The 15,060-nt window shown below is 46.2% G+C and overlaps 1 protein-coding gene across 3 annotated transcripts in view; it reads right to left on the bottom strand.

Moving 5' to 3' along the window:
• The window catches only part of LOC308579481 (uncharacterized protein), a 36,530-nt gene extending 22,163 nt beyond the window's left edge, over positions 1-14,367 (bottom strand). The window contains exons 1-6 of one of the 3 annotated variants that reach the window (XM_081214037.1): positions 13,893-14,367; positions 12,306-12,813; positions 12,028-12,109; positions 11,661-11,743; positions 10,343-10,469; positions 6,016-7,447 (exon numbers count right to left, since the gene is read on the bottom strand). In XM_081214037.1, the coding sequence (XP_081070163.1) occupies positions 6,210-7,447; positions 10,343-10,469; positions 11,661-11,743; positions 12,028-12,109; positions 12,306-12,722 (1,947 nt within the window). In that variant the 5' untranslated portion in view covers positions 12,723-12,813; positions 13,893-14,367 and the 3' untranslated portion in view covers positions 6,016-6,209. Of the gene's footprint in view, positions 1-6,015; positions 7,448-10,342; positions 10,470-11,660; positions 11,744-12,027; positions 12,110-12,305; positions 12,814-13,892 lie in introns of those variants that run through there. The other 2 variants (XM_081214034.1, XM_081214036.1) reach the window with 2 other exon arrangements.
• Between the last annotated feature and the right edge of the window lie 693 nt (positions 14,368-15,060).

Below are 15,060 nucleotides of genomic sequence, written 5' to 3'. Positions count from 1 at the left end.
GCATTACATGCCGTAAATTTAATACCTGTGGTCCATAACTGTTCCCAGTCAGCAAACATAATATTATGTCCAATGTCCTGTGCCCATTTAATCATAGCAGATTTAACCGTCTCGTCTTGAGTATTCCATTTTAACAGCAAGTTATACATTCTTCAAAGTATCTTAGTTTTGGGATCTAACAGTTCTGTTTCCAACTTTGATTTTTCCACCTGGAAGCCAATTTTTTAATCCAAATTGTAAACCTCTCTTATTTGATAATAATGAAGCCAATCTCGCACTCTGTCTTTTAATTTCTCAAAACTCTGAAATTTCAACTTGTCTCCTTCTTGCTCCAAAATCTCCCAATATTTTGGCCACCTGGCCTCTATATTGAGTTTTTTTTGAGCTTTTGCCTCCATCGGTGACGACCACCTCAGGGTTTTATTTTCAAGTAAGTCTTTATATCGTGTCCAGACATTAAACAGTGCTTTCCTGACAATATGATTTTTAAATGCCTTATGTGCTTTAACCTTGTCGTACCATAAGTATGCATGCCATCCAAAAACATTATTAAAACCTTCTAGGTCCAAAATGTCTGTGTTCTCAAGAAGCAGCCAGTCTTTCAACCAGCAGAAAGCTGCTGATTCATAATAGAGTTTAAGGTCTGGCAGGGCAAATCCCCCTCTTTCTTTGGCATCAGTTAATATTTTAAACTTTATTCTGGGTTTCCTGCCCTGCCAGACAAATTTAGAAATGCCACTCTGCCATTTCTTGAAACAGTCCATCTTGTCTATTATCTGTAACGATTAAAACAGAATTAAAAAAAATCCTTCCAGGAATTTTTTTATTTTGCCTATGGCAGACCAACACGGCTACCTATCTGTGATTGAAACAGAAATAACATTCTTGGCAATACATTCATCTTAATAACTGCAATTCGACCCAACAAGGAAAGCTTCAAATTTGACCATATTTCTAGATCCCTTTTAACGTCTGACCAACACTTTTCATAATTGTCCTTAAATAAGTTCCCATTTTTAGCTGTCATATTGATCCCCAGGTATTTCACCTTCTTGACCACTGTTAAACCTGTCTCATTCTGAAACCTCTCTCTTTCGTTCATTGTTAAGTTTCTCTCAAGCACTTTGGTTTTTAGCTTATTCAACTTAAATCCTGCCACCTGACCAAACTCTTGGATCAATTCTAATACTCTTTTGGTACTAGATTCTGGCTCCTGTAATGTCAAAACTAAATCATCTGCAAAAGCTTTGAGTTTGTATTGTTTAGCTCCGACCATTATACCTTTAATCAGATGGTCCCTCCTAATCATGTTTAACAGAACCTCCAGGACGGAGATAAAAAGTAAAGGGGAAATTGGGCAGCCTTGTCGTGTCCCTTTCTCTATCTTAAATTCCTCTGTTGCCACATTGTTAACTATTAATTTAGCCTTTTGCTCTGAATAAATTGCACTTATACCATTTTCGAACCCTTGACCTATGGGAGTCGGAACTTAAGAGGTTAAGTTGTTCCCATGATGCCTCAGCATTCTGACATCAGTTTTGGAAGCTGGGAGGAGTTTTCCTCACTGTTCCTCTCGGGTCTTGAGAGAGAGAGAGACGCAGTTCGTAATGGCTGCGAGGAGTCCTGGAATTTTCCGGAGAAAATGATGAAATAAAGAGCTGTAAATGGACATTACTGTGCTCTGTGTGTTTGTCGTAAGCAAGTGACAGTTTGCTGCTGTGTTTTACTCTGCTGGGAGTGACGGAGAAGAAGCAGATTGCACCGCTGAGAGGGAAGCGTGCCGGACCGCTGTAAAGAGCTAATTGGAGTATAAATCAATTAGCACGTCAAGGACTAATCAAAACATCTACAGGTTATGGACCCCCTAAATTACCGCTTGTAAAACTGTCACACTGGAGGCTGCCGGAATGTTTGAAGTTTGCGTTCTGAGTTTGTGAAGCTGACCAAAGCGAAGGCCTGTATCTGAGGCAAGCAGCAAGCTGAAAGACGCTGTGCTGAATGCTGCAGTGCTGAGAGCAGCAGGAAATCGTTTCTCCAAGGAGCAGGAGCCAGAGGAGCTGGTGTTTAGTGAGTACAGCTTGGGGCACCTGGGGGAGAACATGGCAGATGGCCAGGAGGTGTTTCAAGCTCCGTTTGAACAGCTTGAAGAACTCACCGCCCAAGCGTGGAATACCTGGGCAAGAAGGGTGAGAGCGTGGTTTTTAGCCACGGAAGTTTGGGACGTTTCCCAGAGAGAACCAGTGCAACTGGTGGACAGAGATGCAGGAAAGCTGAAGTCTGCTTCTCTGGAGGAGAAATTGCAGAGAGGGAAAGCTGAGAGAGCTGAGATCTGCATGTTGATAGCAGGTGTGCATGCAAAGTTGCGGCATCACCTGGAAAGCGTTGAATCTGCGTGTGAGGCCTGGCGAGTGCTGAAACGTCTGTGTGAAGACTCAGCAGGAGGCCAAGAGCAGATGAAAGCTGAAAGCCTAGAGATGGCTGGAGCCCCTGTTCCCGATGATTTAGCCTCAAGGAGTGCTAGTGAGCAAGTCGGGGGGCGAAGGATTCCAAAGGCAAGTTTGAAAAGTTTTCCACTGTGCGTGCTGGAGTGGAGTTCAGAGGGGGCAGATCTGGCAAGGAGTGCTTTTCCGGAAGAAGGAGGGCCAGGCCAGCTGGGAGGAGCCCCGGGCAGTATTTTTCCACTGTTCGTCGTTGCCACGTTTGTAATTCTACTGAACATCTGCGGCGAAATTGCCCCCACCGGAGCAGAGAGGCAAGGCAGGATGTTGTCAAGGTCAGTTCCCATGGGAGCCAGTCGGGTTTCCATGGCAACCAGCCTGGGAGAGCAGCCAGGCGTGGGACAGAGGCAGGTGTACGTGACAAACACCAGGAGGAGATTTACCAAATAACAGCCAGTATGGCGCTGTTTGAAAACAGCTGTGAAAAAGGCTCAGAGTTTTGTTTTGTTATTGACTCTGCAGCTAATCGCAACTTGATTCCAGAGACCCCTGCTGTCGAGATGTGGAATTGCAGAGCAGTTCCGGCCGGAAAGACTGTGCTTTTTGCAAATGGACAGAAAAGAAATGTAACTAACGTTGCAAATCTGTTTATGTCTCTTTTACAGGAGGAGTTGGAGTGCTGTATTGTTCCAGGGATACACCACTGTCTTTTGTCTGTACCTTATTTGTTAAAAAAGGGGTTCAAGGTTTGTTTCAAAAATGATGTCTGCACAATCTCCAAAGGAGGGAGGATACTTGCCAAGGTTAAAAAGGGGCAGAATGATCTCTTCATTCTTAAAACGTCTCTGGAGGGTGAGGGGAAGGATGAGAAAGCACAAGCCCTGTGTGCTAAAATTCCCGCACATGTGTCCTGTGCACATATCTGGCATGCAAGGACAGCTCATGGTTCTTTAGAAGAACTACAGACGCTACCTGAGGTCGCCAAAGGCTGTCACATTGTAGAATGTGGATGTGCGATAGATTGTGAAGCATGCAGACATGCAAAGGTAAAAGGGTGCAGTTACCCAAAGGTGGATAGGGTAGCCACAAGACCTTTTGAACTGGTTCACATAGATCTGTTGGGTCCCGTAAAGGAACCAAGTCTGGGAGGGTCAAGGTTTCTGCTGACGATGCAAGATAACTTTACGCAGAATACCTGGACTCTTGGGCTCAAATCCAAGGAAGATGCAGCTCAGCTGATCAAAAGGTGGATTGAGGAGGTGGAACCAAGGTTCTCCACCAGAGTGCAAGCAGTCAAAAGTGACAGAGGTGCTGAGTTTACAGGTTCTGCCTCGCGGAAGTTCTTTCGCAAGAAAGGGATACGTCACACAGTGACTTCACCCAATCAGAGGGGGCAGGCAGAGCTCCGATGTGAGGCTCTGGTCCAGACTGCAAAGGTGTTGCTGAAAGATTCTGGGGTACCTCCAAGGTTTTGGCTGGAGGCAATCAGGTATGTGAGCTTCACCTGGAATCGTACCTACAATTCAGTGGTAGGTGACACACCATTTGGTTTGTTGCATGGCAGGAAACCGCAGATTCATTTTTTGCGCAGGTTTGGTTCGCATGCATCTGTGCCGGTGCCTGAAGTTTTGCAGGGGCCAGATGGATCCAAGTTCCGGAAAATGATCTTCTGTGGGTATGAGCCAGCAGCGCGTGCATGGAGGTTTGCGTTCCCATCAGGTGATCAGAGTAAACTGCTGATCAGCAAACACGCTGAGTTCTACGAACAGGGTGAAAGGTCAAAGACTCCTGTCAAGCGTGATGTTCTTTCAGAATGTCTTTCTGACTCAGAACAGGAAGATTCTGAGGGGGAGGAAGGAGAGGCTGAGTCTGCTGATGACGATCAGGTCACTGACCAAGGTCTGGAGCAGGGTGGGGCATCTCCACAGGTTGTAAAAAGAGAGGCCAAGAGTGAGCCTAGTTCTCCAGTGAGTGTGATAGAGAGAATTCAAAGACGCTTTAAGTCAGAGGGGGAATCCAGAGATGCTGAGGACACACCTGCTGGTGATGGTGAGCCAGGGGAAGCATCTGAGTTTGTGCCCAGGCGATCCAGTCGCACAACGAAGGGTATTCCACCTGAAAGATATCAGGCCACAGGTGCGTGGATAAGTTTCGCACAGTGTGAGTCTGAGAGGTACGTGGATGTTCCACAGGTATTGTCAGAATGTGTGGCAGAGGGGGTATGGGAGTCGGAACTTAAGAGGTTAAGTTGTTCCCATGATGCCTCAGCATTCTGACGTCAGCTTTGGAAGCTGGGAGGAGATTTGGGAGGAGTCTGTCTGTTCCTCTCCGGTCGTTGAGAGAGAGAGACGCAGTTCGTAATGGCTGCGAGGAGTCCTGGAATTTTCCGGAGAAAATGATGAAATAAAGAGCTGTAAATGGACATTACTGTGCTCTGTGTGTTTGTCGTAAGCAAGTGACAGTTTGCTGCTGTGTTTTACTCTGCTGGGAGTGACGGAGAAGAAGCAGATTGCACCGCTGAGAGGGAAGCGTGCCGGACCGCTGTAAAGAGCTAATTGGAGTATAAATCAATTAGCACGTCAAGGACTAATCAAAACATCTACATGACCAACCCCCTGAAGGTTTTTCTTCATAAAACTCCAAGAAATATTATCAAAGGCTTTCTCAGCATCCACAAAAATTAAAACTGCTTTTGTATTGATTTCCTCTTGCAACTTCTCCAATATGTTAATTATATTCCTCATGTTGTCAGACAAATGTCTGCCTGGGAGAAAGCCAGCTTGATCCTTGTGTATCACTTCCTTTAAGACTTTTTTTAACCTCTTGGCCAAAATGTCAGCAAAAAATTTGTAATCCACATATAAGAGAGATATGGGTTGGTTGTTCTTAAGTTGTGTCTTTTCAGACTCAATTTTCAGTATAAGTGTAATGAATGCTTCTTTCCACAACTCTGGCACTTTTTTCCCCTCCAAAATTTCATTACAAACCTCCTTTAGTGGTTGAATTAACCAATCCTTCAAAGTTCTATAGTATTTTGAGGTGAAACCGTCCGGCCCTGGAGATTTCCCCAACTGCATATTCTGAATGGCGTCTTCTACCTCCTGTTCCGTGACTTTGTAGTTCAACATTGTCTTGTTTTCTTGTGAGATTTTTTGAAGTCCATTTGTTCTCAAGAACTGGTCTATATCAAACTCTTTCTGTGGCCCTTGTGTATATAATTGTTTAAAGTACCTCTGGAAGCATTTTCTAATTTCCGCTGGATTCTGGATATTTTTTCCCTCCACTTCCAAATTGGTAATGGTATTAAGTTTTCGTCTTTTCTTCATCTGCCAAGCTAGCAGTTTCCCACATTTGTTTGCCGATTCAAAAGTCTTTTCTGTCTTGCCCACAAAGATGGGACCTGTCCAAGTTTGTATTTGCTTATATTTTGTTTTCCTCGTGACCTTTCTGCATTTTTTATTTTTTAAGAGGGCAAATTGAAAGAGAAATTGTATGGCAAGTAGCGGAAGAATAAAAGGGTACGTTTGGGGGAAAACAAAACTAAAACCTGGGGGTGGCCTCCTCAAATATTTTATTGGGGGGGGCAAGAGCCCCAGGCCTTTAAGAGTTGGCAGCTATTCCCTACACCCACAGGTCTCAGGATGGTTACAACATTTAAAAAACAAAATAAAAACACAAAACACCACATTTTAAAAGGGCATCGTCAATCAGCCAAAGGCCTGGTTTAAAAAGTGTGGATTTGCCTGGCTCCTAAATCTGTATAATGGTTTTTCAAACCTTTGTATGAATTCTTTGATGTGAAGTGAAATGGGAGCTCTGACTGAAGCTCTTTCCACATTCCACACACTGATAGGGTTTCTCCCCTGTATGAATTCTTTGATGGAAAGTGAGAGAGGAACACTGACTGAAGCTCTTTCCACATTCAAAGCACTGATATGGTTTCTCTCCTGTATGAATTCTTTGATGGGGAGTGAGAGAGGAGCTCCGACGGAAGCTCTTTCCACATTCCGCACACTGATACGGTTTCTCTCCTGTATGGATTCTTTGATGGGAAGTGAGAGAGAAGCTCTGACTGAAGCTCTTTCCACATTCAAAGCATTGATAGGGTTTCTCCCCTGTATGAATTCTTTGATGGGAATTGAGATTGGCCCTCTGACTGAAGCTCTTTCCACATTCCACACACTGATATGGTTTCTCCCTTGTGTGATTTCTTTGATGGAAACTGAGAGAGGAGCTCTGACTGAAGCTCTTTCCACATTCCATGCACTGATAGGGTTTCTCCCCTGTATGAATTCTTTGATGGGAAGTGAGAGAGGAGCTCCGACTGAAGCTCTTTCCACATTCCACACACTGATAGGGTTTCTCCCCTGTATGAACTCTTTGATGGGAAGCGAGACAGGAGCTATGAGTGAAGCTCTTTCCACATTCCACACACTGATAGCGTTTCTCCCCTGTATGAATTCTTTCATGGGAAGTCAGAGAGGAGCTGTCAGTGAAGCTCTTTCCACATTCCACACACTGGTAGGGTTTTTCCCCTTTATGAATTCTTTGATGGGAAGTGAGAGAGGAGCTATGAGTGAAGCTCTTTCCACATTCCACACACTGATAGGGTTTCTCCCCTGTATGAATTCTTTGATGGGAAGTGAGAGAGGAGATCCGATTGAAGCTCTTTCCACATTCCACACACTTATATGGTTTCTCTCCTGTATGAATTCTCTGATGGGAAGAGAGATTGGATTTATTATTGAAGCTCTTTCCGCATACTACGCACTGATAGGGTTTCTCCCTTGTATGAGTTCTTTGATGGGAAGTGAGAGAGGAGCTCTGATTGAAGCTTTTTCCACATTCTATGCACTGATATAGTTTCTTTCCCATGAGATTTTGTTGATGGGGAGTGGAACAGGAGTTCTGACAACAGCTTTCTCCACACTCCAAATTTTTACGTGGCTTCTCCTCTCTGGGGATTTTGTCGTGGTCACCTTTGTTCTCAATTTCCAATTCATCACAATCTGCAATGGAAACAAAAGGGATTAGAGCCTCAGGAACAAATGGAGAAGAACTGAAGGGAGTTGGGGGGGTGTTCATTACCTGTGTTGTTTGTCATTAACCAACATATTAATTATGAGATTCTGATGTGTTGTTGAATGTTGGTTTGTTTGATATACAGTAGTGGTCAAAATTATGGAAGAATTATGGGAAAAGGGGTATTTCAGAAGTTTGATGGCTCAAAGACTACTTCTTTGGGAGTAATATCATAAAATTATATATCAATGGGAAGATAATTTAATCAAGAACGCAAATCAACAACGTTCATTTAATTATCTGTATTCTATCAAATGTTATAGCCAAATAACCAGAAAAAGGAAGCACAATTTGCTTAATTTGTAAAACATAATAAAATTATAGAAATGGCACAAAACGCTGATTGGTCACCCAGAAAGAGATGTAAAATTGTACTATTAAGTGAGTTATGAAGAAATTAGATGAAAGATTGGGGAAAACAACCAAAGATGGCCTTTCTATAATTTGGAAGAGGTATAAGGAAACTCAATCACTACAAAATCAGACTGGTAAAGGCAGGAAAAGGTGCACAAAGGCAAATAACGATCGAAGAATGGAGAGACTGTCCCTACATGACAGAAGAATATCATCTGGCTGTATACTAGATGACATGGCGCAATGTAGTGTGAAGTTGAGTGCAAGGACTGGTCTAAGGAAAAAGCCATTGTTATCTCTCAAACAAAGATTGAAAATGTTAAACCCTTGTTAACTGGACAGCGGAACAATGGGACAGTGTTATTTGGAGCATTGAGACCCAAATCTCCTTGCTTGGTAGTGACGGCATGAAATACGCAAGGAGAAAAATCAGAGAAGATTTACATCCTACTTGCATTACACCGACCGTAAAACACCCAGATAGGTGTGATGATCTGGGGTTGGATGGCAGCAAAAGGTGTGGGCAGAATTTGCATCATTTGGGGAATATAAATGCCCCAAAATACATAAATGAAATACTTTAGCCCAAACTGAAGCATTCCGCGGGTGATCCTTACCCAGATACTGAAGCATTTATATTTGTTTGTTTGTTTGTTTGTTTGTTTGTTTGTTTGTTTTCTATTTCAACAGGATTGAGTTCCATGTCATTTTGCTACTTTGTGCAAAAGGTGCTTTCAAGATACAGTGGTACCCCGCAGGATGAACGCCTCGGAAGACGAAAAACTCGCTAGACGAAGGAGTTTTTCGTTTTCTTAGCCGTTTCGCAAGACGCATTTCCCTATGGGCTTGCTTTGCAAAACGAAGCTTGCCCCGCAAGCTCCGGGGATAGCGGGGAAGCGCAGCGCGTATTCCCCGCTGTCCCCGGACCTCTTTTGAAGCAAGGGGCGACGGGGAGAAGATCGCTTCTCACCGTTGCCAGCCCCACAATCTCCGGGGACAGAGGGGAAGGCGCGCGCACCTTCCCCTCTCTCCCCGGACCCCTTTTGAACCAAGGGGCGGCAACGGGGAGAAGCAATTCTCCCTGCTGCCCCTTCCCTTGCTTTAAAACAGGTCAGGGGACAGAGATTGCGGGGCAGGCAACGGGGAGAAGCAATCTTCTCTCCGCCGCCCCTTGCTTTAAACAGGTCCGGGGACAGAGGGGAAGGCGCGCGGTGCTTCCCCTCTGTCCCCGGACGGTCTCCATAGGAACACATTGATTGATTTTCAATGCATTCCTATGGGAAACCGTGCTTCGCAAGGCGAAAAACTCGCAAGAAGAAAAAACTTGCAGAACGAATTAATTTCGTCTTGCGAGGCACCACTGTAATCCCATTTCACTGCCGGAATGGCCTGGGAATAGCTCAAACATTAACCCAATTGGAAATCTATGGAGCTGACGAAAGAAACTTGTTAATCAAAGGCAACCCAGCAATAAAGCCAAATTAACAGAGGCAATAATTCAGTCTTGGTTTCACATTCTTACAGCTGCAGAGCTAAAAACTTAATGCTAAGGCGTTGTAAGGCCGCTAAAGGTTACCAATGGTTACCAAAGGTTTCACGTATTTTCTTTATGAATGCTGTTCTAATAAATACTCCTTCATAAAAGTCATTGCATTACATTTTTCATTAAATTATATTTCCATAGCTCTTTAATTTTATGGTATTACTCCACACAAAAGTGGTGTTATGAGACATCAAAGCTCAGAAATACACTTTTCACAAACGATTTCCACAATTTTGGCCACTAGTATAAGTTGTTAATTTTAAAGTTAATGTTCTTTTTATATGGGATCAGATTGTTATTATTTATGTTTCATGATTTTATATGTGTTGGAAGCCGCTCAGAGTGGCTGGGGCAACCCAGCTAGATGGGCAGGATAGGGGGGGGGGGAAATACTATTATTACCACAGTGGTACCTCGATATAAGAACAGTCCTGTTCCGGAAAAGATTAAGTTTGTAAACCGAGGTACCACTGTATTACTATTACTATCATCATCATCATCCTCATCACTGCTACTACTACCTGAGATTCCATAAGCCCAGTTCTTCTCTGGGATGAATTTTGTTTGGCCCAGTCATGGCATCCCCTCCATCTCCAATGTCAGTCATCTCTTTGGTCAACCCAAGACTGACAGGAGCAAAAACAAAACCAGAAAACCTGAAGCTACTTATCTTTCCTAACAATTCTGAAACTGACATTTAATATGGCCTGGGGAGTTCAGACCAGCCCAATCCTGGTAGAAAAAGAAATAATTTGTGAAAGATTGTTCAAAGGAAAAACTGTAATTTACTGTTTATTGTGGGGGTGTTAGGTTCCCAGGTGTTATAGGGGGCGCTGTTGAGCTCTGTGAAAATAGATGACGTTGGTCCCAGAGAGGTATTTTTTGAAGTTCCAGGCTGATATGACGATCCCACAGGGAGCCTTACCAAGAGAGGCCACGATTCCACGATTCTCCTCCATGACATCCTTATGCAGAGCTCTCTGCTCAGGATCCAGCAACGCCCACTCCTCGTCCGTGAAACGAACAGCGACATCTTCAAAGCACACTAGACCCTAAAAGAAAAAGGGAAATGTCCTCCTCTGAGACAGCAGAAATTTGATCTGCTACACAATGCTCTGTTGTTTCATTCCTGTTAATTGCAGTGTTGTTTCAATAGGGTTGCTTTGCTGCACATTTTAAATATGGATGCTTACTTTATTCTGCATTTTAATTCTGGGTATTCGTCTTTGTGCAAATACGTGGTTCTCCACATTGTGTTTTCCAAGTCATAAGATGGAAAGGTCCACTTTCTCCTCTCCTCCTGAGCTGTTCTCGGGAGTTCCCTCCCAATGCCCTACAGCCAAATTCAAGGGGTTCATGGGGGCATGGAGGGGGGAGCAATGGGGGGCAGGCCCCATTTTGTAGTGGATGGGGCTGGTTAGGTGAATCCAGGCCACTATTTGTTCACATTTTTTTCAATGAATCCGGGGACACTAAGTATAAATAAATAAATAAATAAATATTACTACATGTGTGGGGCGTTGATGATGCAGCGATGGAGGTGGCAGAGGGGCGGCCAACACCTTGACCTCAACCGCCACGTTTCCCCTTCCTCCAAGGCTTCTATCTCCTCTCTCCATGATCCTGGGTAGCCCCTGAGTTGTTGGTTCTTCGGTGGTGGTGATGGGGAAGCGCTGCGCGGTGGGTCAGGCATGGAAGGCGAAGAAGGAGGGCAAAGAGCAGCGGCAAGGCTCGGGCAGCGCGATGCCTCCCTTCTCATCAGAGCAACGCCAATTCCATTCCTATTTTGAATGGCCATCTGTCTCTAGCATGATCTAGCAGAGATTCCTGCAATGAACAGGGTCTCCTGGCTCTGAGAGACAAGCAGGGAGGGGGGCTTCTGGCAAAAGGAGAGGGAGCCACCGGTGGCTCTTCCTTATCCTGACTCACCTCTGCCTCCCGACCTTCCTCTCCCACTCGCCTCCTTCCTCTTCTGCCTCTGATTCTGCACTGCATTCTGCCACAGAGTCTCCCAGCTCACTAAGTCCTGTAAACCCTTCAGCTTCTGACACCTCCTCTTCTCAGTATTCTCCCTCTTCCCCCTCTGACCGCTCATCCTTCTTCTACCTCCACTCCTTCGGCTCTGAGCCGTCTTCCCTTCCTGGTTCCCCGGCTGCCTCCTCCCACCATTCCTCTGTCCCCAACCAGTGCATGATATTGCTCCATCCCTCGGCCTCTGTCCCCACAAGGCAGCTTCCCCTGACCTGATCTGGTTCCACAGCCGCTGCTTCCCTTCTGCCCCCATGAAAAGACGGATCAGGAAGTCTTGCCGGCGTCCTTCTGCCACCTGCAAGAGAAAAACGGTGATCAGGACGCCTGGAGTGCCTGCTTCTCTCACAGGTGAAACAGGGCATCTCTTACTACAGATGGGCCTTTGAGAAAGCCTTACCTACTGAGAGCATTTGGACGTTTGTGCCCATTTCATATGTTAGTTGAGCAGAAATGCATCTCCCCTCCTCTGGAACCTTCTTCCCATCTGTCTCCCCGCAAAACAAGATGAAAAGAACCCCCAGATGAGTTGGAAAACCAACAGAATGAGACCAAATGGGGGAAAACCACCTTCCTCCTTACCCAGTGGCCTCTCTCTGGTGTCCAACGGAGGCCTCTCTGCCTCACAGGAATCCAGGTCCATTTCTGCAAAGAGATCCTTTCCCTGAAAAAGAAACAAGGATTCAAAACAGAGAATGGTGAGAAATATTAGACAGAGAATGGTGAGAAATATTAGACAGAGAATGGCAAAGACTTGAAGCATCATTCCATAGATGCTTTCCAAGAAAACAAATCGGACATCAGCAGACCATTATGGGATGTTCTCTGTCCTGTTTGGAGCCCCTTGGGAGTATCCAGACGAAAGTCTCTCTCACCTGCTTTCTCTCCTCTGCCTGACTCAGGAGGAAACCTTCGGCCAGGGCCACCGCCTGGGAACTGGTCTCCGCTCCGCATTCCCTCACCCAGCTCTCCATCTCCGGGGGAAGGACAGCCAGGAACTGCTCCAAGATCACCAGGTCCAGCATCTCAGCTTTCGTGTGCCTTTCCGGCTTCAGCCACTGATGGTCAAGGTGGCAGAATCGACTGCAAACCTTTCGGAGTCCTTTGGCCTCCTGGCAGCAGAACTGCCTCAACTGCTGGCTCTGCACCTCTGAGCGGAGGGTGTCCTCCTCACCCAGGATCTTCTGCACTGGGTTTTTCCAGAATCCCCCACTGCTCCCAGTTTGGCTGGCATGGCGTCTTCCTGCTTCAGAGCCGGCTGAATCTTGCTCCTCCATGTGTGCTCTCAGGAAGCCTCTGAGAGATCGGAAGGAACCCTTTGGTCTTCTGACAAGTTCTGCCCGTCTTAATGAGAAGCTCTAGCAAATCCTACAAAGCAAATACATTGTTCTGTTACAGAATTTGTAGGACAGGAGGGGAAATGGTTCCCTGAGCAAGCATGGATGAGTCTTGCTGGGAATCAGGGCAGGATTGCACCGCAACCCAGACCATGAGGTATCTTTTTGAAAAGAAAGAGGAGGAAGAGGAGGAGAAATACGTCTCTAGCCTTCTAGCCACGCAAAATGTGGAGGCAACTGAAGGGATTTCTGGGAGATTAATCAACCTGGTTTCTGCAGCCTTCCTGTCAATAAATGAAGTCAGAACCAACTGACAAGAGAATCATTTGTATCTTGTGAAAAATGGATGCTTGGCTCTAGTGGGGGTCCTCAGGAGTTGCTCCCCCCCCCCCCACTCTCCTGCTTCTGTCTCCTTTTCTTGTACTGTCTTCCTCTCTGCCGCTCTCCAGACAGACTCCTGGGGTGGGGTCCCTTTTTCTTTGCTCTGAGGGCCAGGTATGTATCTGATCAACACCCTGAGGGCCAAGTGAGCAGGCCAAAGACATCTCCTTTGAAATTTAGGTGGGTAATTTTTTATTTTAATATTATTATTCCTATTCCTATTATTATTCTGTTAGATAGCTTAACACACACACAGCGATTGATGCCAAGGCCCTTGGAGGCTCAGTGAGTAGCAGCGCCCATTTCCGGCTGCTTTGCCAGCAACAATCCCTTTGGGACAGAGAGGATGTGGTCCTGGGATGCCATGCTCTGGGTGCGAGGGGATTGCTGCAGTGGCCTCCGTGGGGAGCTGCCCTGGGAGACGACTGGGAAACTGGTCTGCAATGCAGCAGCCAGACTAGGGGCTGGGATCCCTCTCTTTGTTCCTGGCCTTTCTCTCCCACCTTTCCTTCCTTCCTTCCTCTCCGTTGCTCTTGGGGCAGATTTTTTCTGAAGGGGGGGGGCGGAGGGCCAAGTGAGTTTGGGATCCTCTGATCTCCAGGAAGGAGAGCGTGGCAGACCTGGCCCCTCCCGGATCAGGCCCCCCAGGCACCCTCCCCTGCTGCAGCCCTGGGACCCCCCCCCCCGTCTCCCCACTGCACCCTCTAGGGGGAGAGAGAGGGGACTCACCAGATCCCAGGAGGGGACAGCGAGGCAGCCCTTGCAGGAGAGACCCCAAAGCAAGGAAAGGACTGGGGAGGGAGGGGCCTTGGCTCTGGAGGACCTGGCCCCCTCTTGCTTCTTTTCCTCTCTAGGAAGGCAGCTCACTTCCCTTTAACCCTTGCCAAGCCGAGTCCCTCCAGCTCAGCCCTCTCTCGCTTGGCAGAACCTCAGATTCTTATTATTTTTTATGGATTAAGGGGGGCAGCTGCCCCCTTGGCTACGCCCATGCCCAGATATCCTTTTGGGGGTGAGGCTCTTGGCTGGACTCTGAGCATCTCCCTCCCTTGGGCGGAAGCCAGAGGAAGAGCTTGCAGGGAAAAGGGCTTTGCAGGAGGCAAGGAAGCTCCTCCTAGAATTCAGGAGTGGAGAGATAGGAGGGGATCCCAGGGTCATCTAGTCCAACCCCCAGCAATGCAGGAATCTCAGCTAAAGCATCCATGGCAGATGGCCGTCCGATCATATGACATTATTTCTGTAGATTACTTGCATCATGATGGTTGTTCAATGAGAGCAATGATCACATTCAGAGACCAGAACCTGGCCACGTTTATCTACAGATCAAGATATATATTCTTAAAGGCCCAGATAAAAATTCTCAGATTTTTTTGAAAACAAGGCACCACTGAATCCCCTCCTGGAAGCCAAGCACGCAAACCCTAGTAAGGAGAAACAACCTCCCAAAACCCGGCCTGGTCTCCAGAATCGAGAGCTTCAAAAACTAAAAAGGAAAGATGTCCACCTGCAAGACCTGCAACTCCAAGAGAATGAAGATGAGGATCTTTTCTCCGTGGAAGAAAATACCCTAATTAGGAAATTTTGCCATTTTCCATCTCCAATACAAACTGAAATATTAGAAAGATTGGATGCGCTGAGAGCTAAGCTGGCTGGGAGAGATATAAATAAGGAAATCAATGTGGACGCCCACAAAAAGGACCAGACTTCCTATAATTTGAACTTTACACAAGAACAAAACCCAGCGGCGTGTCGGCCATGCTACCTTCAGACGATGGCTGAGATCAGCCTACCCCCAATTAAGGAAGCCCAGCACGCTGAAGAGAACACTACACCACCTCCAATAAGGAGAACCATACCAAAGGTGAACTCACCAGGCTCTTGGGACAAGCTGAGGTACCTA

This window comes from Podarcis bocagei, assembly GCF_964188305.1.
Source record: "Podarcis bocagei genome assembly, contig: HAP1_SCAFFOLD_44, whole genome shotgun sequence".
Taxonomy (NCBI): Eukaryota; Metazoa; Chordata; class Lepidosauria; order Squamata; family Lacertidae; genus Podarcis; species Podarcis bocagei.
The sequence above is the reverse complement of the archived record's forward strand: the minus strand, read 5'-3'. Positions and strand labels throughout refer to the sequence as shown.